The sequence below is a fragment of the Lipotes vexillifer genome, unplaced genomic scaffold (genome assembly GCF_000442215.2).
Source record: "Lipotes vexillifer unplaced genomic scaffold, Lipotes_vexillifer_v1.1 scaffold343, whole genome shotgun sequence".
Classification (NCBI taxonomy): domain Eukaryota; kingdom Metazoa; phylum Chordata; class Mammalia; order Artiodactyla; family Lipotidae; genus Lipotes; species Lipotes vexillifer.
In genome coordinates, this window is record NW_006777506.1 from 1,227,982 (window position 1) to 1,254,841 (window position 26,860).

General features: G+C 39.2%; 1 protein-coding gene and 1 pseudogene across 1 annotated transcript in view; both read left to right on the forward strand.

Annotated features, from left to right (window-relative positions):
* Window positions 1–26,860, forward strand: part of HMCN1 (hemicentin 1) — a 543,624-nt gene that overhangs the window by 231,443 nt on the left and 285,321 nt on the right. The window contains 4 exon segments of the mRNA XM_007451144.1: window positions 2,494–2,635; window positions 3,728–3,855; window positions 13,811–13,924; window positions 18,876–19,034. Of these exon segments, the coding sequence (XP_007451206.1) occupies window positions 2,494–2,635; window positions 3,728–3,855; window positions 13,811–13,924; window positions 18,876–19,034 (543 nt within the window).
* LOC103089330 (1-acyl-sn-glycerol-3-phosphate acyltransferase beta pseudogene) lies at window positions 432–1,891 on the forward strand (annotated as a pseudogene).

Genomic DNA, 26,860 nt, shown 5'->3' on the forward strand with positions numbered 1-26,860 from the left:
GGGAAAGAGCAACTCAAAACAGGCAGCAGTCAGGACAAGATTGACTCCAAACCTATGTTCACTAGATAGAAAGTAGCAAAAGGCCCAGTATAGAGACTTTGCCTGAAAACAGGTTTATATTGAAGTTCCAGATGAGCAGATGGAAACCAGTAGTCAGCTAGTGGGAGCAAAGTAGCAAGGGGCCCCATAGTAACCACTGGAGATGCAGAAACACAACATTGGGATCAGATTCATTTTACTCTCAAAAGCAGTTTACCTCCCATGCTTTCATTACTTTTGGTTTCTCTCTTGCACTGATTGGACCAGATCTCTGATAGGGGTTATCCAAAGAGCTCCTCTCCAGCCAGAGCCCAAGGAGGGAGCCTGAGGCCAGTGCCATCGAGGCTCCAAGGGGGCCACCATACATGCATGATCCCAGCACGGCCTTGGCCATGGAACTCTGGCCGTGGCTGACTGCACACTGCTGCAGCTGCTACTCCTGTTGCTGCTTGTGCAGCTGAGCTGCACGGCCAAGTTCTAAGCCAAGATCACCCTGTACTGCATGCTCTGCTTTATGGTCGTCACCGTGGCCATGTTCACCTGCCTGCTGTGTCACTGTGGCCAGATAGTGGAGAATGTGAGCATCATCAGTTGGCGCATCCAGTCCTTCAAGTACATATACTGCATTCACTTTGAGATTAAGGGCCGCGAGAAGCTGGAGGTGGACCACCCCTGTGTCATCATCTCTAACCACCAGAGCATCCTGGGCATAGTGGTCTCATGGAGGCCCTTCCTGAATGCAGATTGCCAAGCAGGAGCTGTTCTTCATAGGATGCATGAGCCTGATCATGTGTTCCTTGGGGCATCTTCATTGCCAATGCAAATAATCAGTAAACAATCTATAATAGGAATAGAAAAGAGTTTTATTCAAGCCAAACTGAGGACTGTAGCCCTGGAGACACAGATTCAAGAAGCACTTGAATTGTGTTCTGCCTGACCACAAAATGAGGGAGGCTTATATAGGCAAAACCCACAAAGTTGCATAAGTTGTTTGACAAGAATTAGGATTAGAACCGGCAAGAAGAAAGGGTGCTTGTTACGCAAGGATTGTTTGGGGACTGAATGGTTTCACAGTTACAAGGGGAGACCTTGAGACCATAAGGTTGCAGCAGGCAACTGCTAGCAGATGTTGTTCTGAGAATAGTTGGTGGTGTCCTTGAGTTTGATACAGTTCAGAAAATTCAAGTTCTCAGTGATGCAGGAGCGTGTCTGAAACCACACCCACAATGGCCACCTGGCTCCATTTTGAATGTTTGAACCACAGTTACTCCATTTTTATTTTTTAAATACATTCTTTAATGGTTAAAGCCCATGTACAATGCATGCTTGACAGTACATAGGCTGTTCTAACTAGCATAAAGTTCAAGCCAAATCATGTATAAACTAGGATGAATTCCCTATACCTTAATTTGTGAAAATTTCTTCTATCATCAACTAACAAAGTACCAGGACCATGATGGCACACGTGGGCTTGGGCATGGTCAGAGAGAACCTTGAAGTGTGACTCTACCCTGAGGGCATGTGGAACGACAATAGGACCTGCTGCTTTTCAAGAGAGGAGCCTTCTACCTGGTGATCTGAGTCTGGTTGCCCCTCACCTCTGTGTTATACTCTACCTTCTCCTTCTGCAACCCCAAGAGGAAGCTCTTCACCTCTGGAATGGTCAAGATGAAGGTGCTGGATGCCATCCCCGCCAGCAGCCACCCTGTGGCTGGATGTTCCCAAGCTCATGGACACCAGCTGCTATGAGCTTGGGAACATCCAGGTCCCAAGGACCACCTTCTCCTGCATGTCCAAGATACCCCAGAAAAACGGGGCCACTGCAGGGCCTGGTGCCCAGCCAGCCCAGTAGTTAAGGCCATGGGTGGGTCATGAGCTGAGGGAAGGACCTGGCTAGAGAATGGACAGAGGGACCCCAGCCCTGGCTGCCGAATAATACTGTGTCATAGTCCTGCTTCTCTCCCCCTTGCATTCAGGCCCCAGAAAGTGGAAGCCTCTCTCTGTCATTGGCCTCAGACCCAGGCCCCTGATGTCCCCTCAAAGGAGAGTGTGCCAGACCCTCACCAAGCTCTGAAGGCAAAGCCTTGCCCACTGTCATGCCTCCAAGATCCAATAGTAGGAGCAGGCCTGGGGCTCCAGATGGGCTGACAGGGCTGGACTGGGCTGCAAGGCCTTGGGATGAATGGCCAGAGATGAAACCCTCTGTGGTCCTGCCTGGGCCTGTGGGGTGCAGAGTCAGGCTTTGGGGGCCCAACCACAGCCTGCATCAGTCTTTCAGGGAGAGGAGGAGCTCTGGGGGCCTGGAAGGAGCAGACCCCAGTTCTGTACACTCTTGAAAGTGCAAAATAAATAAATAAACAAACAAATAATTTTTTAAAAGTAAAGGTGTGGCAGTGAGAAGCCTGCAAATCTGCTAACATCATTGACATTTCACTCTGTGTGTTTCCTTTGCAGAACCACCCAAAGTCACTGTTATGCCCAAGAATCAGTCTTTTACAGGTGGATCTGAGGTCTCCATCGTGTGTTCTGCAACAGGTTATCCCAAACCAAAGATCACCTGGACCATGAATGATATGTTTATTGTGGGTTCACACAGGTACTGGGTTTGTATCATGTTCTTTGTTTTTACTGAGTGAGAGAAGTTGGTGAAATTTCTGGACAATATTAATCTGACCAAATCCCTAAGGTTAAGGGAGATTTGACCCAAATCCACAGCTTTAGATTTTCTCAATAGGCCAGGAAATGTCAGTAAAATAATAAATGATGAATGTATAGAGTTTGAGGTTCTTAAGTCTTGAATTCAATAGCTGGGACTAAGTGCTTCCTAATACTTTGCTTCGCAAACATAACACTGTAACAGTTGGTTTACCTTGAATAATTGAAATGGGGATAATAAACTTTCTGTGGGTAAAGTAATGTGTAGTTTTAACCCGTCTACTAGAGGTTTGGTCCTGAGATTTAACAGAAGAGAGAGGGAGAGACAGACAGAACAGTAGCTCTAATTAAAGTGTATGCAGACATTCTTCGTAACTCCTGCTTGCTGCTGCCATACTATTGTACACTGAGAGGTACTTTATTCTGCTGGATGCTTTTAAAAGAAAATGAATCCTCTTATGCTCAAAGAGAGTACTGAACACGAGGGGCATAAGCAGTGAAGTTTCCAGCCATCGGGCTTCCATTACTCTGGGTTTGGCAGGGGGAGAACCACTTAGGTGTGAGCCAGATTCTATTCCTGGTCTCTTCACAGACTCACTTGAGATGTGAGGCATTGCATCTCTCAGGTTTTCATTTTGAGGAACTGTTTAGCTTAGAAGTTCACACAGAGCAAGATTGCCTGGGTGCAAATTCCACTTCTTCCCTTTACTAACCCTGACTCTGGGCAAGTTGTATAACCTCTTTGCTCATCTGTATAACAGAGATAATAGTATCTAACTCATTGGGTTGTTAGGAAGATTTAAAACATTGATAAATGTAAAGGTACTAGAGCAGCCCTGATACATGACAAGTACTAGATATGTGGGACCTATTGTTATTATCATTATAACATTTCTGCTTATAAAATGATGATGTTAATCATTTCTGCAATCAGCACCACAAACATAATTCTAAAATATTTGAAAGAAAGGTGCTATAGTTCCTTGATACTATTATTAGAGTATTTTCAATTTTATTTTCTTTTTGTCTATAGGTATAGGATGACCTCAGAAGGTATCTTATTTATCAAAAATGCAGTTCCCAAAGATGCAGGGATCTATGGTTGCCTGGCAAGTAATTCAGCTGGGATGGATAAACAGACTTCTACCCTCAGATACACTGGCAAGTATAATCAGTTTAAAAGGCAGTACAAATAGTATGAATATCATATCAAGCAATGTAAAAGTACTGTTTTGAAAATTAATATTAGGAATGAGTTATACCCAGTTGTATAATTCATTGTTTGTTTCACACATTGATTAAAGCAAATATTGTAACTAATTTAAGTTAAAAGTTCAGGGAGTGAATAGCTTCAGTAATCAACAGAAATCAAGGAAGCTTCCAGATTATGGAAGAGTTCCAGAATGTCCACAGAGTTCTATCCTTCCATGATTCATCTGTTCTTTGTAATATATTACTTACAAATTAATAAATTCTGTATCCTTCTGAGTTTACCTCAACTTTCTTTTTTTTTTTAGCATCTTTATTGGAGTATAATTGCTTTACAATGGTATGTTAGTTTCTGCTTTATAACAAAGTGAATCAGTTATACATATACATATGTTCCCATATCTCTTCCCTCTTGTGTCTCCCTCCCTCCCACCCTCCCTATTCCACCCCTCCAGGTGATCACAAACCACTGAGCTGATCTCCCTGTGCCATGCGGCTGCTTCCCACTAGCTATGTATTTTACGTTTGGTAGTGTATATATGTCCATGGCACTCTCTCACTTTGTCACAGCTTACCCTTCCCCCTACCCATATCCTCAAGTCCATTCTCCAGTAGGTCTGTGTCTTTATTCCCGTCTTATCCCTAGGTTCCTCATGACATTTTTTTATTCTTAGATTCCATATATATGTGTTAGCATACGGCATTCATCTTTCTCTTTCTGACTTACTTCACTCTGTATGACAGACTCTAGGTCCATCCACCTCACTACAAATAGCTCAATTTCGTTTCTTTTTATGGCTGAGTAATATTCATCGTATATATGTGCCACATCTTCTTTATCCATTCATCCGATGATGGACACTTAGGTTGCTTCCATCTGCTGGCTATTGTAAATAGAGCTGCAATGAACATTTTGGTACATGACACTTTTTGAATTATGGTTTGCTCAAGGTATATGCCTAGTATTGGGATTGCTGGGTCATATGGTAGCTCTATTTTTAGTATTTTAATGAACCTCCATACTGTTCTCCATAGTGGCTATATCAATATACATTCCCACCAACAATGCAAGAGGCTTCTCTTTTCTCCACACACTCTTCAGCATTTATTGTTTCTAGATTTTTTGATGATGGCCATTCTGACGGGTATGAGATGATATCTCATTGTAGTTTTGATCTGCATTTCTTTAATGATTAATGATGTTGAGCATTCTTTCATGTGTTTGTTGGCAATCTGTATATCTTCTTTGGAGAAATGTCTGTTTAGGTCTCCTGCCCATTTTTGGATTGGGCTGTTTGTTTTTTTGTTATTGAGCTGCATGAGCTGCTTGTAAATTTTGGAGATTAATCCTTTTTCAGTTGCTTCATTTGCAAATATTTTCTCCCATTCTGAGGGTTGTCTTTTGGTCTTGTTTATGGTTTCCTTTGCTGTGCAAAAGCTTTTAAGTTTCATTAGGTCCCATTGGTTTATTTTTGTTTTTATTTCCATTTCTCTAGGAAGTGGGTCAAGAAGGATCTTGCTGTGATTTATGTCATAGAGTGTTCTGCCTATGTTTTCCTCTAAGAGTTTGATAGTTTCTGGCCTTACATTTAGGTCTTTAATCCATTTTGAGCTTATTTTTGTGTGTGGTGTTAGGGAGTGTTCTAATCTCATGCTTTTACATGTACCTGTACAGTTCTCCCAGCACCACTTATTGAAGAGGCTGTCGTTTCTACACTATATATTCTTGCCTCCTTTATCAAAGATAAGGTGACCGTATGTGCGTGGGTTTATCTCTGGGCTCTCTATCCTGTTCCATTGATCTATAGTTCTGTTTTTGTGCCAGTTCCATACTGTCTTGATTATTATAGCTTTGTAGTATAGTCTGAAGTCAGGCAGCCTGATTCCTCCAGCTCCGTTTTTGTTTCTCAAGATTGCTTTGGCTATTCGGGGTCTTCTTTGTTTCCATATGAATTGTGAAATTTTTTGCTCTAGTTCTGTGAAAAATGCCAGTGGTAGTTTGATAGGGATTGCATTGAATCTGTAGATTGCTTTGGGTAGTAGAGTCATTTTCACAATGTTGATTCTTCCAATCCAAGAACATGGTATATCTCTCCATCTATTTGTATCACCTTTAATGTCTTTCATCAGTGTCTTAAATTTTCTGCATACAGGTCTTTTATCTCCTTAGGTAGATTTATTCCTAGACATTTTATTCTTTTTGTTGCAGTGGTAAATCGGAGTATTTTCTTCATTTCACATTCAGATTTTTCATCATTAATGTATAGGAATGCCAGAGATTTCTGTGCATTAACTTTGTATCCTGCTCCTTTAACAAATTCATTGATTACCTCTAGTAGTTTTCTGGTAGCATCTTTAGGACTCTCTATGTACAGTATCCTGTCATCTGCACACAGTGACAGCTTTACTTCTTCTTTTCCGATTTGGATTCCTTTTATTTCCTTTTCTTCTCTGATTGATGTGGCTAAAACTTCCAAAACTATGTTGAATAAGAGTCATGAGAGTGGGCAACCTTGTCTTCTTCCTGATCTTAGTGGAAATGGTTTCAGTTTTCCACCATTGAAGACGATGTTGACTATGGGTTTGTCATATATGGCCATTATTATGTTGAGGAAAGTTCCCTCTGTGCCTACTTTCTGCAGGGTTTTTATCATAAATGGGTGTTGAATTTTGTCGAAAGCTTTCTCTGCATCTATTGAGATGATCATATGGTTTTCCTCCTTCAGTTTGTTAATATGGCGTATCACATTGATTGATTTGCGTATATTGAAGAACCCTTGCATTCCTGGAATAAACTCCACTTGATCATGGTGTATGATCCTTTTAATGTGCTGTTGGATTCTGTTTGCAAGTATTTTGTTGAGAGTTTTTGCATCTATGTTCATCAGCAATATTGGCCTGTAGTTTTCTTTCTTTGTGACATCTTTGTCTGGTTTTGGTATCAGGGTGATGGTGGCCTCGTAGGATGAGTTTGGGAGTGTTCCTCCCTCTGCTGTATTTTGGAAGAGTTTGAGAAGGACAGGTGTTAGCTCTTCTCTAAATGTTCGATAGAATATGCCTGTGAAGCCATCTTGTCCTGGGCTTTTGTTTGTTGGAAGATTTTTTTTTTTTTTTTTTTTTTGCAGTATGCGGGCCCCTCGATGTTGTGGCCTCTCCCGTTGCAGAGCACAGGCTCCGGATGCGCAGGCTCAGCGGCCATGGCTCATGGGCCCAGCCGCTCCGCGGCATGTGGGATCTTCCCGGACCGGGGCACGAACCCGTGTCCCCTGCATCGGCAGATGAACTCTCAACCACTGCGCCACCAGGGAAGCCCTTGTTGGAAGATTTTTAATCACAGTTTCAATTTCACTGCTTGTGATTGATCTGTTCATATTTTCTATTTCTTCCTGATTCAGTCTTGGTAGGTTGTGCATTTCTAAGAATTTGTCCGTTTCTTCCTGGTTGTCCATTTTGTTGGCATAGAGTTGCTTGTGGTAATCTCTCATGATCATTTGTATTGCTGCGGTGTCAGTTGTTACTTCTCCTTTTTCATTTCTAATTCTGTTGATTTGAGTCTTCTCCCTTTTTTCTTGATGAGTCTGGCTAATGTTTTATCAATTTTGTTTATCTTCTCAAAGAACCAGCTTTTAGTTTTATTGATGTTTGCTATTGTTTCCTTCATTTCTTTTTCATTTATTTCTGATCTGATCTTTATGATTTCTTTCCTTCTGCTAAATTTGGGCTTTCTTTGTTCTTCTTTATCTAATTGCTTTAGGTGCAAGTTAGGTTGTTTATTCGAGATGTTTCCTGTTTCTTAAGGTAGGATTGTATTGCTATAAACTTCCCTCTTAGAACTGCTTTTGCTGCATCCCATAGGTTTTGGGTCGTCGTGTCTCCATTGTCATTTGTTTCTAGGTATTTTATGATTTCCTCTTTGATTTCTTCAGTGATCACTTCGTTTTTAAGTAGTGTATTGTTTAGCCTCCATGTGTTTGTATTTTTTACAGATCTTTTCCTGTAATTGATATCTGGTCTCATAGCGTTGTGGGAGGAAAAGACACTTGATACAATTTCAATTTTCTTAAATTTACCATGGCTTGATTTGTGACCCAAGATATGATCTATCCTGGAGAATGTTCCATGAGCAATTGAGAAAAATGTGTATTCTGTTGTTTTTGGTTGGAATGTCCCATAAATATCAATTAAGTCCATCTTGTTTAATGTATCCTTTAAAGCTTGTGTTTCCTTATTTATTTTTGTTTTGGATAATCAGTCCATTGGTGAAAGTGGGGTGTTAAAGTCCTCTACAATGAATGTGTTACTGTTGATATCCCCTTTTATTGCTGTTAGTATTTCCCTTATGTATTGAGGTGCTCCTGTGTTGGGTGCATAAATGTTTACAATTGTTATATCTTCTTCTTGGATCGATCCCTTGATCATTATGTAGGGTCCTTCTTTGTCTCTTGTAATAGTCTTTATTTTAAAGTCTATTTTATCTGATATTATAATTGCTACTCCAGCTATCTTTTGATTTCCATTTGCATGGACTGTCTTTTTCCATTCCCTCACTTTCAGTCTGTATGTGTCCCTAGGTCTGAAGTGGGTCTGTTTTAGACAGCATATATATGGGTCTTGTTTCTGTATCCATTCAGCCAGTCTGTGTCTTATGGTGGGAGCATTTAATCCATTTACGTTTAAGGTAATTATCGATATGTATGTTCCTATTCCCATTTTCTTAATTGTTTTGGGTTCATTATTATAGATCTTTTCCTTCTCTTGTGTTTCTTGCCTAGAGAAGTTCCTTTAGCATTTGTTGTAAAGCTGGTTTGGTGGTGCTGAACTCTCTCAGCTTTTGCTTGTCTGTAAAGGTTTTAATTTCTCCATCAAATCTGAATGAGATCCTTGCTGGGTAGAGTAATCTTGGTTGTAGGTTTTTCTCCTTCATCACTTTAAATATGTCTTGCCACTCCCTTCTCATTTGCAGAGTTTCTGCTGAAAGATCAGCTGTTAACCTTATGGGGATTCCCTTGTGTGTTATTTGTTCTTTTTCCCTTTCTGCTTTTAATATGTTTTCTTTGTATTTAATTTTTGATAGTTTGATTAATATGTGTCTTGGCATGTTTTTCCTTGGTTTTATCCTGTATGGGACTCTCTGTGCTTCCTGGACTTTATTAACTATTTCCTTTCCCTATTAGGGAATTGTTCAACTATAATCTCTTCAAATATTTTCTCAGTCCCTTTTTTTTTTTCTTCTTCTTCTGGGACCCCTATAATTCGAATGTTGGTGTGTTTAATGTTGTCCCAGAGGTCTCCGAGACTGTCCTCAGTTCTTTTCATTCTGTTTTCTTTATTCTGCTCTGCAGTAATTATTTCCACTCTTTTATCTTCCAGGTCACTTATCCGTTCTTCTGCCTCAGTTATTCTTCTAGTGATCCCTTCTAGAGTATTTTTAATTTCATTTGTTGTGTTGTTCATCATTGCTTGTTTTCTCCTTTGTTCTTCTAGGTCCTTGTTAAATGTTTCTTGCATTGTCTCTATTTTATTTCCAAGATTTTGGATCACCTTTAATATCATTATTCTGAAATCTTTTTCAGGTAGGCTGCCTATTTCCTCTTTATTTTTTAGGTCTGGCGGGTTTTTACCTTGCTCCTTCATCTGCTGTGTGTTTTTCTGTCTTCTCATTTTGCTTATATTCCTGTGTTTGGGGTCTCCTTTTTGCAGGCTGCACGTTCGTAGTTCCCGTTGTTTTTGGTGTCTGTCCCCAGTGGCTAAGGTTGGTTCAGTGGGTTGTGTAGGCTTCCTGGTGGAGCGGACTAGTGCCTGTGTTCTGATGGATGAGGCTGGATCTTGTCTTTCTGGTGGGCAGGTCCACGTCTGGTGGTGTGTTTTGGGGTGTCTGTGGCCTTATTATGATTTTAGGCAGCCTCTGTGCTAATGGATGGGGCTGTGTTCCTGTCTTACTAGTTGTTTGGCATAGGGGTCCAGCACTGTAGCTTGCTGGTCGTTGAGTGAAGCTGGGTCTTGCCATTGCGATGGAGATCTCTGGGAGAGTTTTGCCGTTTGATATTACGTGGAGCTGGGAGGTCACTTGTGGACCAGTGTTCTGAAGTTGGCTCTCTCACCTCAGAGGCACAGCACTGACTCCTTGCTGGAGCACCAAGAGGCTTTCATCCACATGGCTCAGAATAAAAGGGAGAAAAAGTAGAAAGAAAGAGTGAAAGAAAGAGGATAAAATAAAATAAAGAAAGATAAAAAAGTAAAGTTATTAAAATAAAAAAGAATTATTAAGAAAAAAAAATTTTTTTAAGTGAAAAACAAAAACAAAAAACGGAGGACAGAACCCCAGGCCAAATGGTGAAAGCAAAGCTCTACAGACAAAATCTCACAGAGAAGCATACACATACACGCTCACAAAAAGAGGAAAAGTGGAAATAGTAATATATCTTGTTCTCGAAGTCCACTTCCTCAATTTGGGATGATTCGTTGTCTATTCATATATTCCACAGATGCAGGGTACATCAAGTTGATTGTGGAGATTTAATTTGCTGCTCCTGAGGCTCCTGGGAGAGATTTCCCTTTCTCTTCTTTGTTCACACAGCTCCTGGGGTTCAGCTTTGGATTTGGCCCTGCTTCTATGTGTAGGTCGCTGGAGGGCATCTGTTCTTCGCTCAGACAGGACAGGGTGAAAGCAGCCGCTGATTCGGGGGCTCTGGCTCACTCAGGCCGGGGGGAGGTAGGGGCACTGGGTGCTGTGCGAGCCTGCGGCGGCAGAGGCCAGCGTGACATTGCACCAGCCTGAGGCGTGCCGTGCATTCTCCCAGGGAGGTTGTCTCTGGATCACGCGACCCTGGCAGTGGCGGGCTGCACAGGGTCCTGGTCGGGGAGTTGGGGATAGTGACCTGTGCTCGCACACAGGCTTCTTGGTGGCAGCAGCAGCGGCCTTAGCATCTCATGCCGGTCTCTGGGTTCCGCACTGTTAGCCATGGCTCGCGCCCGTTTCTGGAGCTCCTTTAAGCGGCACACTTAATCCTCTCTCCTCGTGCACCAGGAAACGAGGGAAGAAAAAGTCTCTTGCCTCTTCGGCAGCTCCATACTTTTTTCCCGCACTCCCTCCTGGCTAGCTGTGGTGCACGAATCCCTTCAGGCTGTGTTCACGTCGCCACCCCCAGTCCTCTCCCTACGATCTGACCGAAGCCCGAGCCTCAGCTCCCAGCCCCCGCCCGCCCCGGCGGGTGAGCAGACAAGCCTCTCGGGCTGGTGAGTACCGGTCGGCACTGATCCTCTGTGCGGGAATCTCTCCGCTTTGCCCCCCGCACCGCTGTTGCTGTGCTGTCCTCCGCTGCTCCAAAGCTTACCTCCTCCGCCACCTGTAGTCTGTGCCCGCGAAGGGGCTTCCTAGTGTGTGGAAACCTTTCCTCCTTCACAGCTCCCTCCCACTGGTGCAGGTCCTGTCCCTATTCTTTTGTCTCTGTTTTTCCTTTTTTCTCTTCCCCTACTCAGGTACGTGGGGAGTTTCTTGCCTTTTGGGAGGTCTGAGGTCTTCTGCCAGCATTCAGTAGGTGTTCTATAGGAGCAGTTCCACGTGTAGATGTATTTCTGATGTATCGGTGGGGAGCAAGGTGATCTGCGCGTCTTACTCTTCCGCCATCTTCCTTCTCTCCACTTCACCTCAACTTTAATTTTACATTTTCCACTTATGTTCATATATATATGAATTTATATATATATATATATGTATAAATATATTTATTCATATGAAACTTTAAAATATTTCTGTTATAATTATATATTTACATTTCTGTCACTTATCTAGGTATTACGTTTTGCCTTTCATCTTCAGTTTTTCCCCTCCAAACTCATTTATTGAAGATATACTTTATGATAACTATTCTATAATATAATATTCCATAATATAGTAGAATATAATACATTCTAACATATATAATATAATCAAATCTATTATAATACATAATCATATATTCTAATAATATGTAATATAGAATACAATATTTCTTTTTTTGTGTGTGTGTGGTATGCGGGCCTCTCACTGTTGTGGCCTCTCCCGTTGCGGAGCACAGGCTCCGGACGCGTAGGCTCAGCGGCCATGGCTCACGGGCCCAGCCGCTCCGTGGCCTGTGGGATCTTCCTGGACCGGGGCACGAACCCGTGTCCCCTGCATCTGCAGGCAGACTCCCAACCACTGCGCCACCAGGGAAACCCCAGTATTTCTTTTACTTTGGTCTTTCTTAGACAAATAAAGGACAAGGGTTATATGCTCAGTGTCATTTTGTAAACTGTGAATAATTAATGACCAGCAGTCCACCCTTTCTCTCATTTTGCTTCATCATTCATAGTAAGGTAGTAAAATTGGCAGTGGCGAGGAAGGAGTGTAAAAGAGCCACAATAAAGATTGAGAACTGATGCAAGAGGGAAGATATAAGGGAACATATGTATATGTATAACTGATTCACTTTGTTATAAAGCAGAAACTAACACACCATTGTAAAGCAATTATACTCCAATAAAGATGTTAAAAAAAAGATTGAGAATTGTAGATGGTGTGTATAGATGAAGGAGGTAACGCAAATGTCACAAATACTGGACCTAAAAGCCTGGGAAGAAGTCTCCTTTATAGAAATGAGGAAGGCACGTGGTGAATAAGTTTAGAAGGGAAGATGGGCTCAGATTTAGAGATGACAATTAAAAACGTTCATAGAACCGCCATATGGAGAGGGAACAAAGAGTTGGGAATGGGGGTTGAAACAGATTCTGCATTGCAGAAATGAATTTGGGTTCATTCACAAAGAAACCAAAATTTTCCACCCATTTATTTAACTTAGTAATCACCCAAATTGTGTAAAATGCTGTGCTAGAGACTGCGGAATGTAGAATAAAAAATGTATGTCATGAGGTCTTTACTTTTCAAGAGTGTGAGTAACGGGTGTGGATATATGTAAATAAATATAATAAGGCAGACAAATAAGTACAAAAGTAGAAGGTTGGTGGAGGGGAAGATTAATTCTGACTGGGGAATTTGCAAACACTTCTTAAAGGAGATAGGATTTAAGCTCAGCCTGGAAGAATGAGTGGGATTTGAAAAGTTGTGGCAAAGGGCATTTCAGGCAGAGGAAAATACTTTAGCAAAAGCAGGAGGATGGGAGGGAGTAGGGCATGTTTTGGACTACCAGTGTAGCTCCATACCTTGTGATAAGTAAGGAGGTGTAATGGAGCGTGAAGTTCAAAAGAAAACCATGCACCAGTTTATGATTTTTGAAAGCCGAACTAGGGAATTATGAAATGCAATCACCAAAGTTTTTTAGCCAAGGAGTAACATGATCTTTGAGAAATTAACTCTTGGCTTTATTTAAAACTACCTCAGTTGAAGTTAGGAAGTCCTAAAATGTTCAGTTAAGAGAAAAGTATGTGCATGAACTAAAGCATTAGGCAAAGGCCTGAATCAAAGCTAAGGAAAGAAACTTAGAGAATGTCTGTATTTAACATCAAAGGGAAAAATAGAGTTAAAAGTGGGAGACTCTACTTTTTATAGATGCAAATTTTAGCCTTAGGCTACAACTGTCTCTCTGTAGATAGACATGAATATCCTTAAAGTCACGTAGAAAATGTGCATCGATTAATTGAAATGTGCATCACCTAGAAAATGTGCATCAATTAATTTCCTAAATTTTTGGACACTGTTTCATCAGAATTATTTTTTCCTAATATTCTTTTGGCCTTATAGATGATCTTTTCATCACACACATCTGTGTGCATATACATCATAAGAGTTTATTTCTGTTTGTAAAAACTGAGATAGCCACAAGCACGTAAATAATAATAGTTTTTTATTATTGGTTCATTTAGTAAACAGAAACAAGATGTAAGTGGCCTTGTGCAAGCCGCTAATTATTTGCATGTTTATTGTTTTCAGAAGCCCCGAAGTTGATCGTAATTCAGAGTGAGCTCTTGGTTGCCCTTGGGGATACAACAGTTATGGAATGTAAAACGTCTGGTGTTCCTCCACCTGAGGTTAAATGGTTCAAAGGTACATTTCTTAAGTATGTTCATGTCTGGTTCACTTAGTATTGTTTTCTCTTTTAGATAAAAATGATTTGTTAAAAATTTGTTTTGGTGTGTGATTTAGCCGCTCCATAAAATGTGCTTATGGTCTCACTAGAGACAATAGTTCAAAATTCTGCACTCTGAATTTCAGCATTTGACATCTGGTGTGGATTATAGGACTGTGAAAATCAAAGCAGGAAAACTTCGCCTGTGCTAATCCAGCTGAACGTTCTCTTTATTAGTTTAGGATTGTTTCCTGTAGAAAATTGTCCAAGAATACTCCGTTAATGTTTAAAATAGCTTCACTTATTTCAGTTCACTTTGCTTAGGCTCTCACAATTAGGAAGTTTTCTAGATTCTCCAGGACGCTTTCTATATAGAGCTCAGATAAAGACATGCCTCGAAAATTACAGTTGAATGACATTTGACTGAAAGACAAACGTATTTTATGGTCAGCTTCACCATGCATGGTAGCTGTTTATATCAAGTATAGAAATTATCTGCCTCTATTTGTGATATAAAGATTCTACCTCTGTGATTCTGTAATAAAATAACAGTAATGTGCTGCTTGTCCTTGGTGAGAATGCCCTTGGGTCCTGGTCTATGCTCAAATGCTGACAGTAGATATCTGTATAAAATGTCCTGCTTCTGTTTTTCTCTTAGTTTTTCCAATCTATGAGAAAGAAAAATCCCCACAAACAGCCTAAGAGGGAGGTTGCTAGGATTATTGAGATGCTGTTTGCAAAATACTCTTAAATCTTCAGATGAAAAATGCTAAATAGTACAAAGCACTATTGTTATGATTCTGTTTGTTAAATCACAGACATTCCCATAGCAACAGGTTGATGTCATAATTACAAAATTGTGAATTCACCTCGGGTTCAAACTCTTAGGGAACACGAGGTGAAAAGGAAAGGCTTTATATAGAAAACAAATACTTTTCAATAATACAAATCAAAAATAGGGAGGGAAACTAGGAGATAACGTCATTTTCATAGTTTTCCATGTTAAATGATTTAGTCTTCATGTTTTCTCTGAAAAGAAAGCATTTCTCGATTTGCTTCTTAATTAGGTTTCAGTCAACAAAAACTAACTTTCCTTATTTGAAAAACTTAAATCTTTAACTTACAAAAGAAGTAGATAAAAGTTTCAAACTCACACCTTAATTAAATAAATCCAGAAAAATATCAATCAGTAGTTTATGTTAGTAATAAAAATATCTTTAAAGTAATGGAACCTGCTGATTTCTCTGCCTGTAAATAGCTGAGTCACAGAGAGAAAGTCTTTTATTCTCCCAAATAGGTGCTACTCTCCTGAATAGTCTGTATGTCAGCTTTGGTCCCACAAATGGCTTGGGAGGTGAATGAGGAGTTAGGGAGCTATGCAGCCACCACATGGAAGATTCTAGAATTGACTGCCTAGTAGTTTCTTTTCTCAACCAGAGATATTGGAGTTCAGTGCGCCTAGTAAATCATATCCCACTTCTCTGAGTTATGCACCAGCAGAGCTTAGCATGTGGGCATTAAGCACTGACAGATCATGTTGGAGGACCTGCTTTGATTGATGTTCATCTCCAATATGCAGAGCTGCCCTGAACCCCAGTATCACTTCTTCTCCCAGTCCCAGGCAGGCATTTTATTCCATAAGCAGAATCTGGATCATAAAGAGAAAAGCCAGGGGACAAACTCTTCTACATGCAAACTGGCTCCAAAAAGAAAGGGACGAGGAGGCAGCTGGACCTTTCTTTGCCACCCCTGCTGGGGATGAGACAGCAGCAAGGTTAGGAAGATCCTACCTTATGGAAACCACAGGGGGAAAGAATAGTTCTTTCCCTTTTTTTTTCAGGCAGTTCTTACTGAATAAAGTAGGTGGTCATTTGTTTATTGTTTATTTATGGTAAGAACACATGAGCTTTACCCTCTTAACAAATTTTTAAGCATACAGTACACTATTGTTACCTCTAGGCACTGTTGTACAGCACATCTCTAGAATGTACTCATCTTGTATGATTGAAACTTTATGCCTGTTGAACAGCAGCTCCCCATTTCTCCTGCCCTGCAGCCCTTGGCAACCATCATTCATTAATAAATTGTATTTCATTCAGACCATTTGAGAAAAGGAATTTCGTACATACAAATGCCCCCCCAAAATTTTAGATTTTAGAAATGAGCAACATAAAGTGGGTTCAGAGAAGAATCAGGGACACTATTAAAATGTTGTATAAAGAATATTTCTGGTAAAATAGTAAAGAAATTGAATTTGTTTCTTTAGATCTGTTGTTGCTAAAGTGTAGTTGGGAATCCCTGGAGGTTCCCCACAATTCTTTTCAGGGAATCCATGAGATCACAATTATTTTCCTGATGATACTAAGATGTTATTTGGCTTTTTCACACTCATCTCAGCTACATGATATGTGATATCCAGTAAAGTGAATGCAGAAGCAAAAATGAACACTCAGCTCTCTTCTATTAAGCTAGACATTCTAGAGATTTGCAAAAATGTGAAACAGTGCCACTCTTCTCACTAAGTTTCTCTTGTTCAGGGAAATTTTTTTTTATAAAGTACATTTATGTTAAAATGTCATGAGTTATTAGAAAATAAATACATGTGTTTTAAAAATTTTCAGTTTCCTTTCTAAAATGCGAAGTACAAATAAATATAATCCACATAAACAAAAATTCATTTAAGTCCCCAGTAATTTTTAAGAGTATAAAAAGGTCTTGAGAAAAACATTTTTGAGAACCACTAAAGAACCTTCAACAATTTAAAGGGTCTTATGTCAGGGATAATGATCTGTCTGTTAGTCTTTGCATCCACAGAGGCCAGAATTGAATTTAAACTAAAGCAGAAAGAATCCTCCTTGATAAGGTAATGATTGTTCAATCCTAGAATAGATTGTCAGCAAAGTTTATATATTTTACTATGTATGTAAACATTCTTCTAATCTTATCTAATATTAAAAGTATATACTCCCTCAATCATTTTCATCTCAAAGTTCTGTATTTCTCTATGGCTTCTCAATAATTTGATTACTAATTGTTCAGTAGAAATCAAGAGAGATGACCAAAATGTGATCAAAATGCAAACCTGATATAGCCAGTGTTTTCCAATTTATATTTTGTTTCATTACTGCTATTCCTTAAACACTTTTATTTAAAAAAAAAAAAAGCTGCTAGCAAAAAGTAGCTTTTTAGTCTTTATTTCATCCTGTATGTCCTCCGACATATACAGAAGAAGTAAAGGAGAAGTAAAATCCAAAAATCTAAATGCATTTTAGTCCAAACATTTTAATGCTTGATGAACAGCTTGGTCACATTGCATCCTCCCCTAGAGGGAGGAAAGTTTATGTCAACATCATCTGCTTTTACTTATGAAAGTTTCCCAGAGGCACATAGACAAGGCTTTAGTTGCTTCTCTCATTCTCGCGTGGTATCCAGTAGCAAGCTTAAAAGGATGATTGGGGTTTTAAATGTTGGAATGCTGAAAAATACTTTATTTTTGGCACTGACAGTTGCTAATGTAAGTTTTTTGTTTTTAAATTTATGGCTCCTTTGACCTCATCTCCTCCCCAAATTATAAAAACAAAAGAATTGTTCGTTGCTCTGAGTCTGTTGGTGGATGCTTTATGTAGTGTCCCAGAGAATTACTAGCTCTGGCGTTTTAGCCTGTTAAAAGCTAAGGGAGTTACTTCCACAGTCCTTAGTCCCAGGGCACATGGCTCAGCTAGTATATGGCATTTTGGAGAGTACCTCTTCAGACCTGACATCTGGGCATGCTGTGAAACCCGAAGGCAATGGCCCTTAAACCTCCTGGAATTTTTTAGGATCCCCACCAAGAGTTTGACATCACCCTTTACAAATACAAACAAAAAAGATATGGACACTAAGCTGCCACTTAAACCTCAGTACTGGGTAATTTTTTATGATATTTGTCATCCTGGTGAAATTCATTCTTCGATGAGGGGAAACCTTGGAGGAAGGGAAGCCTAAGGAAAGGCTAACCCAACTTAGAGATTTGTTGAGGCATTGCCTGCCTTCAAATAGAAATGGTTCTCAGGGTATCTGAGGCACTGCAGGGACAGGTAACCCAGAAATAACTCATCTTTCTTGGGTCATTCTACCCTCATACCGAGGTCAAACTCAATATCTGGTTCCATCCTCCACTCACTTATCCCCTGCCTGCTTCTTCCAAAAAAACCTCTAACTCCAACTTAAAGAACTTTGATGCCTAATACAGGTTTAGTAGAGGTATCCTGGGAGATTTATATGACAATACTCCTCTCTGGCCATTGTCAAGAGTTCCTCATCCATTCTTTCTCTTCTCTCAGCAAGCTCTTCCCTACCCTCTCTAGCCAGCTGTGGTTCCTACTTTCCGAGCCATCCTTAGAATCCTCTCAGGCAGCTCATACCTTTCACAAGGCAAAATCTGACTGAGAACAGTCAGCAAACCAGAAACCTGGTCATTAGCCAAACTAAGAACACCCATAGTCTCCGAAGCATTTCCTGGGTAATTGAAATTCATCCTGCCACAAAGATGGTAGAAACCTCATTTCAACTTTCATCTTCCCATTCCCTTCTTACCTAACACAGCCACAGTGACAGCTGCCACTCTTTCCTAGCCCCCCCAACATAGCTTCAAAGAGTTTGTTCTCATTTAGGTACATATATGGTAGGAAATATTTGTACATAATTCATTTAGGGCCTGATTTTTGACTATAGATTAGCCTGTGGAATTATACAGACTAATAAATCAGCTCATTACCAAGAAACACTTCATTCTTCCATTGCATAAACATTGTTTAAGTGTCTGCGCTGTGCAAGACACTTGTATTTAAAAACTTTACAATCGTTTTCTTCAGAAGTTTTGCCATCAAATCAATAGCAAACTATGTAAACATTTAACTGTTTAACGTTCTCCGCTTTGTTTTGACTTAGGGGATCTTGAGTTGAGGCCCTCACCATTTCTCATTATTGACCCTCTCTTGGGACTTTTGAAGATTCAAGAAACTCAAGATCTGGATGCTGGTGATTATACATGTGTTGCTGTCAATGATGCCGGAAGAGCAACTGGCAAGATAACTCTGGATGTTGGCTGTAAGCATCCCGTCTCTGATAGACAAGTTTGTATTGAAATTGACCTGGTATTTTTTGACACTAATAACTTTGAAGCAGTTGGTGGAAATATTTGTCAGAATGGCAAAATTAGAGTTAGCATTTCAGATTATTAATATAATAATGGTAGTTAGCATGTACCAAGTTTTTTTCTATTTACCATGCACTGTGCTAAGAACTTGTATATGCGTTATATCATTAAACCCTCATAACAATCTTAAGAGGAAGATACTGTAATTTTCTCTGTTATATAGGTAAGGAAACGGAAGCTTAAAAAGGCTAAGCTACTTGACCAGGGTCAAGAGCTATGGAGGGACAGAGCCTGGATATTTGAATCTAGGTTGTTTGATTTCAGAGACTGTAGGCTTCACTGGTCTGTCATCTGTTGCCAAACATTTTCCTATCAGGAGTCATCCATTTGGACACCAAATTCCTAAGTATTAACATCTGGAGGCCAAAACTTAGACTTCGGCCCTAGACCATAATTTGGAGATGTTGATGACAGCAAAGGTAGCAGATTGTTATCTTACTTTTTAAAAAAAATTCACTAGCAATGACTCCTCTATGTATAAAACAAAGTAGAAACTACAAATAAATGTCAATCACAATGTAAATGATACAGCATGTGCATGACAACTTTAGTCGGATTACTCAAGAAGTTTGGCCCTCCCTCCTTCATCTCTCCATCTCATGTTTCTTGAAAAATAAAATTACACAGTTTGGTAACACATGAAATAAAACAGAGCTTGTTTCATGTGAAAAAGAACCTGGCAGCTTAATTTCAACAGATAAGTCAAATGTTTGCATCACTTAAATTTATAAAATATGACATTTCATTAAATTGTATTTTCATTTATGCATGATGATTTTCATGCCAACGCTGTTTTTTTAACAAAAGTTAAGAACTATAAAGAAAATGCATTTTTTATTTAGAATAAAGTTAACACAAAACATTTTAGTTCTACTATCTTTGCTCTTTAAATGAAAATCATGACCCTCTAAGCTTTGTATTTTATTTCATATAAATGAAAATTTTTTTCCAGCTGGGATCTTTTATGATCCCCATGCCCCTAGGCTGTCTGGTGAACACTCTGCATTCTTGGTGATTATGCCCTTGGGGTAGAATCAACAAAGCTGAAAATGGCCACAAAGACCACTATAGAATCTGTCGGGCACAGCAAGATGTGTTTGAACCATGACTAAACTCTGTGGTTATTAAGAGAAGTGCCTTGGAAATAAGATTGGAATCTCTGGGTGGAGGGTCTCTGAATCTACCAGCAGAGTGTGAAGTACAAGAAATGCTTTTAGAAATATAAGGCCCAAATGAAGAGGGTGATTAGATACAGAATTCTTGTTTTCAAGAAATATACAAAGTTTCACTTCTCAACATTTTCTACTTTTGCTTCTCTCTCTTTCCTGCACAGATATTTTCTTTTCACCCAATGTTCTTGTAGAGTTGTCTGGCTCTAGAAGGAAGAGTAAAATAGCCCAGCAAAAAGGGAATGACACCCTCAACCGCTCCAAGATTGTAGAAAATCTAAACATCTTTCATGTTTCTTTGCTTACTTACTGTCTTCTTGAAAATCTTCTTAGCTTCTGGACTTTCCAGGTTCTCTCTTCGGATTAGTGACAAACCATATAAGGGTTAGGTCTGTCTGTGCTGGAGTGACTTGGAGTAGATAGGAAACATCCTAACAAAAGTTTTATATTTATCCCTTATTCCTTGAACTGAATTTTGTTTTATCTCCACTCATATTCAAGATCTTCACTCTCAACGACCCTTTCTAAAACAATGGCTTCCTTAACTTTTATTCCAGTAATTGTCCTGATGGAACTACTTACATGAACTCTATTGTTTGCTTACTGTAACCTTGATCATTGTTAAAAGTTGCCAAATAACTTAATATTAACGTCAGTACCATTCATGTTTCTGCTATGCCTTAACTATTTCCTTATTCACCATTAGAATTCTGATCATTGTAGCTTACAAAGTTTGACTAGACCTTTTCTGTCCACATAAAACTATTGTTACATATCCTAGGAGGTAGAGGATGTAACTGCCAAGCACCGTGCAAATCACAGTTGCAGTGTTAGTTGTGATTATTGCTATTAGGTTTAAAAGCAAACAAACAAAAGAACAAGTTTTCCCTAGAATTTATATAGTGTTTAAGAGAATAAGCTCTAGAAAGGGACTGGGTTTTCTACCTGACTTTTAACAGTACCTGCCTGATAGATTGGTTGTAAAGATGAAATGAGGTATTATCGTCTATGTGCATTCAGCATGTCAGCGGTTACTGCTTTTCCTCCAAAGCGGCTTCATGGACATATATCAAATAGGTGACTATTAACTTTACAAACTGAATGGTCACTTTGAGTCTTGAAAAATAATATAGAAATGCATATATAATAGTGGTATAGCGTTTAAGGTTAAGCATTGTGCTTTTAATACGATAGTCACTGTTTCAACTTGATTTTTTTTTTAAAAAGGGCTTGAGACAATTTAAGTACTACTGTCAATGGTGCATAAAATTATTCATTTGAGTTCCAAAACTACTGGGCATAAATTTAAGTAGATTATGACTTAAGAAGACAAACTTGCTTTTATCCATATCATGTAAATAGTTAGACTTTCAGATTGTTTTTGTGGGCCTATTACTTCACATAAACAATACTAGATCAACAAATAATCATAAAAAGGTCATTTAATGTTATTCATGAGTTCTAGCTTCTTGCAGTGAGTCTCCTTTATGGACATTTCAGGTCAATGTTCAGGGAATGTTACCAATGCTTTTCATCCTTTTTTAAAAGGGTGTCATTTGGAAGAGAAGAAGATTGGCTACATCGAACAAAAAGTTGGCCTGGCAGTGACTTTATTTGCAGCATTCCACACCACAGAGGGTGATGTTTTAGACTTAGACTGTGGTTTCATGTTTTGTGGTTTGGTAGAACCAAAAGAGTATGTTCAGCCATTTTAGGAAAGAAAATCTCAGTTTGACTAATCTAATGCAAGAGTTGCCATGGTGGGGATAGATTTAATTATCACTAAAGGAACTAGAATAATTTTATAGAATAGGTGTCAGAGCAAGATGGTCAATCTGTTCGTAACTTTTATATTTTCAAAACAATGTGTGCACACAGCCATATCCACCTGTAAGTGACAACAGAGCTGTACCGTGCTTTAACCCTGTGCAGTCCTCAAAGTGCTTGCACACAAATATTTAGGGGATCACAGAGGATCCAGCATAATAAATCCAACAGACTGTATGCAGAAGTCAAAATTGAAAGTAACATTAGATACATTAAATAACTCCAGAACTGTGATTTAATAAATTAACTATACAATATTTATGATCATTGATAGTTTATAGTTGGGTGATCACTACATGTTAAATGATTAATAATGATTCTCTCTTTTAACAATGTGAGATAGGATATGTTATCGCCCTTTTGTTCATGGGGAAATTTAAACTGGGGGAGGTAAAATAATTTTCCAAGTTTATAGACTAAGAAATAGTGGAGCTGCGACTTGAAACCACCTGGTGGGCTGTAGCTTCCCTAAGCTACTTCTCCAAGCAGCTCCTCTGTACAAGTTCCATATTTTGTACTATAATCACTTCTGCTTCCTTTCCCACTGGTTTTGTTAATCCGTTTACCATCCACCCAGTGTTAATTCACTTGGAGTCCGAATTGGCCACACTCAGGAGTAGGAAGTACTTAAAAGACTTCTTGGCTTGAGGTAGGAGCTGCTTCATTTTGATGTTTGCTTGTCATTGATGCTGTCCTGGCTGCTTACCTAGTGCCTGGTACTCTCATTTGCCTTGTTTTCTGGTACCAGTACATTTATTCCCTGACCTTGTGCTTGTCTCGTGCCTGACACTCTTCCCAAAGCTTCTTCACCACTGGTGACTTCTCTCATCTTAATTGAGTTCTATGGGCACAACTTGAGCTTCACTTACACTTTTTTTTTTTTTTGCGATACGCGGGCCTCTCACTGTTGTGGCCTCTCCCGTTGCGGAGCACAGGCTCCGGACGCGCAGGCTCAGCGGCCATGGCTCACGGGCCCAGTCGCTCCGCGGCATGTGGGATCTTCCCGGACCGGGGCACGAACCCGCGTCCCCTGCATCGGCAGGCGGACTCCCAACCACTGCGCCATCAGGGAAGCCCTACCCTTTTTTTAAAAAAAAATCTTTACTGGAGTATAATTGCTTCACAATACTGTGTTAGTTTCTGTTGTATAACAAAGTGAATCAGCCATATGCATACATATGTCCCCATTTCCCCTCCCTCCCATCCTCCCTATCCCACCCCTCTAGGTCATTGCAAAGCACCTAGCTGATCTCCCTCCCTGTTCTATGCTGCTGTTTCCTACTAGCTAACTATTTTACATTCGGTAGTGTGTATATCGATGCTACTCTCACTTCGCCCTGGCTTCACCCTCCCACCCCATGTCCACAAGTCCATTCTCTATGTCTGCATCTTTATTCCTGCCCTACAACTAGATTGATCAGTACCATTTGTTTTTTGGGTTTTTTTTTAGATTCCATATATATATCTATGTGTTAGCATACGGTATTTGTATTTCTCTTTCTGACTTCACTCTGTATGACAGACTCTAGGTCCAACCACCTCACTACAAATAACTCAATTTTGTTTCTTTTTATGGCTGAGTACTATTCTGTTGTATATATGTGCCACATCTTCTTTATCCATTCATCTGTTGATGGACAATTAGGTTGGTTCCATGTCCTGGCTATTGTAAATAGAGCTACGATGAACATTGTTGTACATGTCTCTTTTTGAATTATGGTTTTCTCAGGGTATATGCCCAATAGTGGTATTGCTGGGTCATATGGTAGTCCTATTTTTAGTTTTTTAAGGAACCTCCATACTGTTTTCCATAGTGGTTGTATCAATTTACATTCCCACCAACAGCGCAGGAGGGTTCCCTTTTCACCACACCCTTTCCAGCATTTATTATTTCTCAATGTTTTCATAATGGCCATTCAGACCAGCATGGGATGATACCTCATTGTAGTTTTCATTTGCGTTTCTCTAATAATTAGTGATGTGGAGCATCTTTTCATGTGCCTCTTGGCCATCTGTATGTCTTCCTTGGAGAAATGTCTACGTAGGTCTTCCGCCCATTTTTTAACTGGATGGTTTGTTTTTTTGATATTGAGCTCCATGAGCTGTTTGTTTGTAAATTTTGGAGATTAATCATTTGTCTGTTGTTTCGTTTGTAAATATTTCCTCCCATTCTGAGGGTTGTCTTTTTGTCTTATGGTTTCCTCTGCTGTGCAAAAGCTTTTAAGTTTAATTAAGTCCCATTTGTTTATTTTTGTTTTTATTTCTGTTACTCTAGGAGGTGGGTCAAAAAAGATCTTACTGTGGTTTATGTCAAAGAGTATTTTTCCTCTGTTTTCCTCTAAGAGTTTTATAGTGTCTGCTCTTACATTTAACTCTGATCCATTTGGAGTTTATTTTTGTGTATGGTGTTAAGAAGTGTTCTAATTTCATTCTTTTACATGTAGCTGTCCAGTTTTCCCAGCACCCCTCACTGAAGAGGCTCTTCTTTCCTCCATTGTATGTTTTTGCCTCCTTTGTTGTAAATTAGGTGCCCATATTTGCGTGGGTTTATCTCTGGGCATTCTAAATTGTACCTGATAGATCTATCAGGTGCAAGATATTGATCTATATTTTTGTTTTTGTGCCAGTACCATACTGTCTTGATTACTGTAGCTTTGTGGTATAGTTTGAAGTCAGGAAGCCTGATTCCTCCAACTCCATTTTTCTTTCTCAAGATTGCTGTGGCTATTTGGGGTCTTTTGTATTTCCATATGAATTGTGAAAATTTTTGTTCTAATTCTGTGAAGAATGCCATTGGTAGTTTGATAGGGATTGCACTGGATCTATAGATTGCTTTGGGTAGTATAGTCATTTTTACACTATTGATTCTTCCAATCCAAGAACATGGTATTTCTCTCCATTTGTTGGTATCATCTTTAATTTCTTTCATCAGTGTCTTATAGTTTTCTGCATGCAGGTCTTTTGTCTCCCTAGGTAGGGTTTATTCCTAGGTATTTTTTTCTTTTTGTTGCAATGGTAAATGGGAGTGTTTCCTTAATTTCTCTTTCAGATTTTTCACCATTAGTGTACAGGAATGCAAGAGATTTCTGTGCGTTAATTTTGTATCCTGCAACTTTACCAAATTCATTGATTAGCTCTAGCAGTTTTCAGATGGCATCTTTAGGATTCTCTATGTATAGTATCATGTCATCTGCAAACAGTGACAGTTTTACTTCTTCTTTTCCAATTTGTATTCCTTTTATTTCTTTTTCTTCTCTGATTGCTGTGGCTGTGGCTTCCACAACTATGTTGAATAAAAGTGGCAAGAGTGGACATCCTTGTCTTGTTCCTGATCTTAGTGGAAATGCTTTCAGTTTTTCACCATTGAGTATGATGCTTACTGTGAGTTTGTCATACATGGCCTTTATTATGTTGCAGTGGGTTCCCTCTGTGCCCATTTTCTGGAGAGCTTTTATCATAAATGAGTGCTGAATTTTGTCAAAAGCTTTTTCTGCATCTATTGAGATGATCATATGGTTTTAATTCCTTAATTTGTTAATGTGGTATATCACATTGATTTGATTTGTGTATATTGAAGAATCCTTTCATCCCTGGGATAAATCCCACTTGATCATGGTGTATGATCCTTTTACTGTGTTGCTGGATTCTGTTTGGTAGTATTTTGTTCAGGATTTTTGTATCCATTTTCATCAGTGATATTGGTCGACAATTTTCTTTTTTTGTGATATCTTTTTCTGGTTTTGATATCAGGGTGATGGTGGCTTTGCAGAATGAATTTGAGAGTGTTTCTCCCTCTGCAATTTTTTGGAAGAGTTTGAGAAGGATCAGTGTTAGCTCTTCTCTAAGTGCTTGATAGAATTCACCTGTGAAGCCATCTGGTCCTGGACCTTTGTTTGTTGGAAGATTTTTAATTATGGTTTCAATTTTATTAGTTGTGTCAGGTATGTTTATATTTTCTAATTCTTCCTGGTTCAGTCTTGGAAAAATTGTACCTTTCCAAGAATTTGTCCGTTTCTTCGTGGTTGTCCATTTTATTGGCATATAGTTGTTTGTAGTAGTCTCTTATAATCTTTTGTATTTCTGTGGTGTGAGTTCTGATTTCTCATTTTTCATTTCTAATTTTATTGATTTGCATCCTCTCCATTTTTTTCTTGATGAGTCTGGCTAAGAGTTTACCAATTTTGTTTATCTTCTCAAAGAAACCCCTTTTAGTTGTATTGATCTTTGCTATTGTTTTCTTAGTTTCTATTTCTTTTATTTCTGCTCTGATCTTTATGAGTTCTTTCCTTCTACTGACTTTGGGTTTTCTTTGTTCTTTCTCTAGTTTTAAGTATAGGGTTATATTGTTTATTTGAGGTTTTTCTTGTTTCTTGAGGTGAGACTGAATTGCTATCAGCTTCTCTCTTAGAACTGCTTTTGCTGCGTCCAATAGTTTTTGGGTCATCGTGTTTTCATTGTCATTTCTATCTATGTATTTTTTTTATTTCTTTTTTGATTTCTTCAGTGATCTCTTGGTTATTTAGTAATGTATTGTTTAGCCTCCGGGTATTTATGGTTTTTACAGTTTTTTTCCTGTAATTGGTTTCCATCTCATAGCATTGTTGTCAGAAAAGATGCTTGATATGATTTCAATTTTCTTAAATTTACCAGCGCTTGAATTTTGACCCAAGATGTGATCCTGGAGAAGATGTGTTCTGGCTGCACTTGAGAGGAAAGTGTAT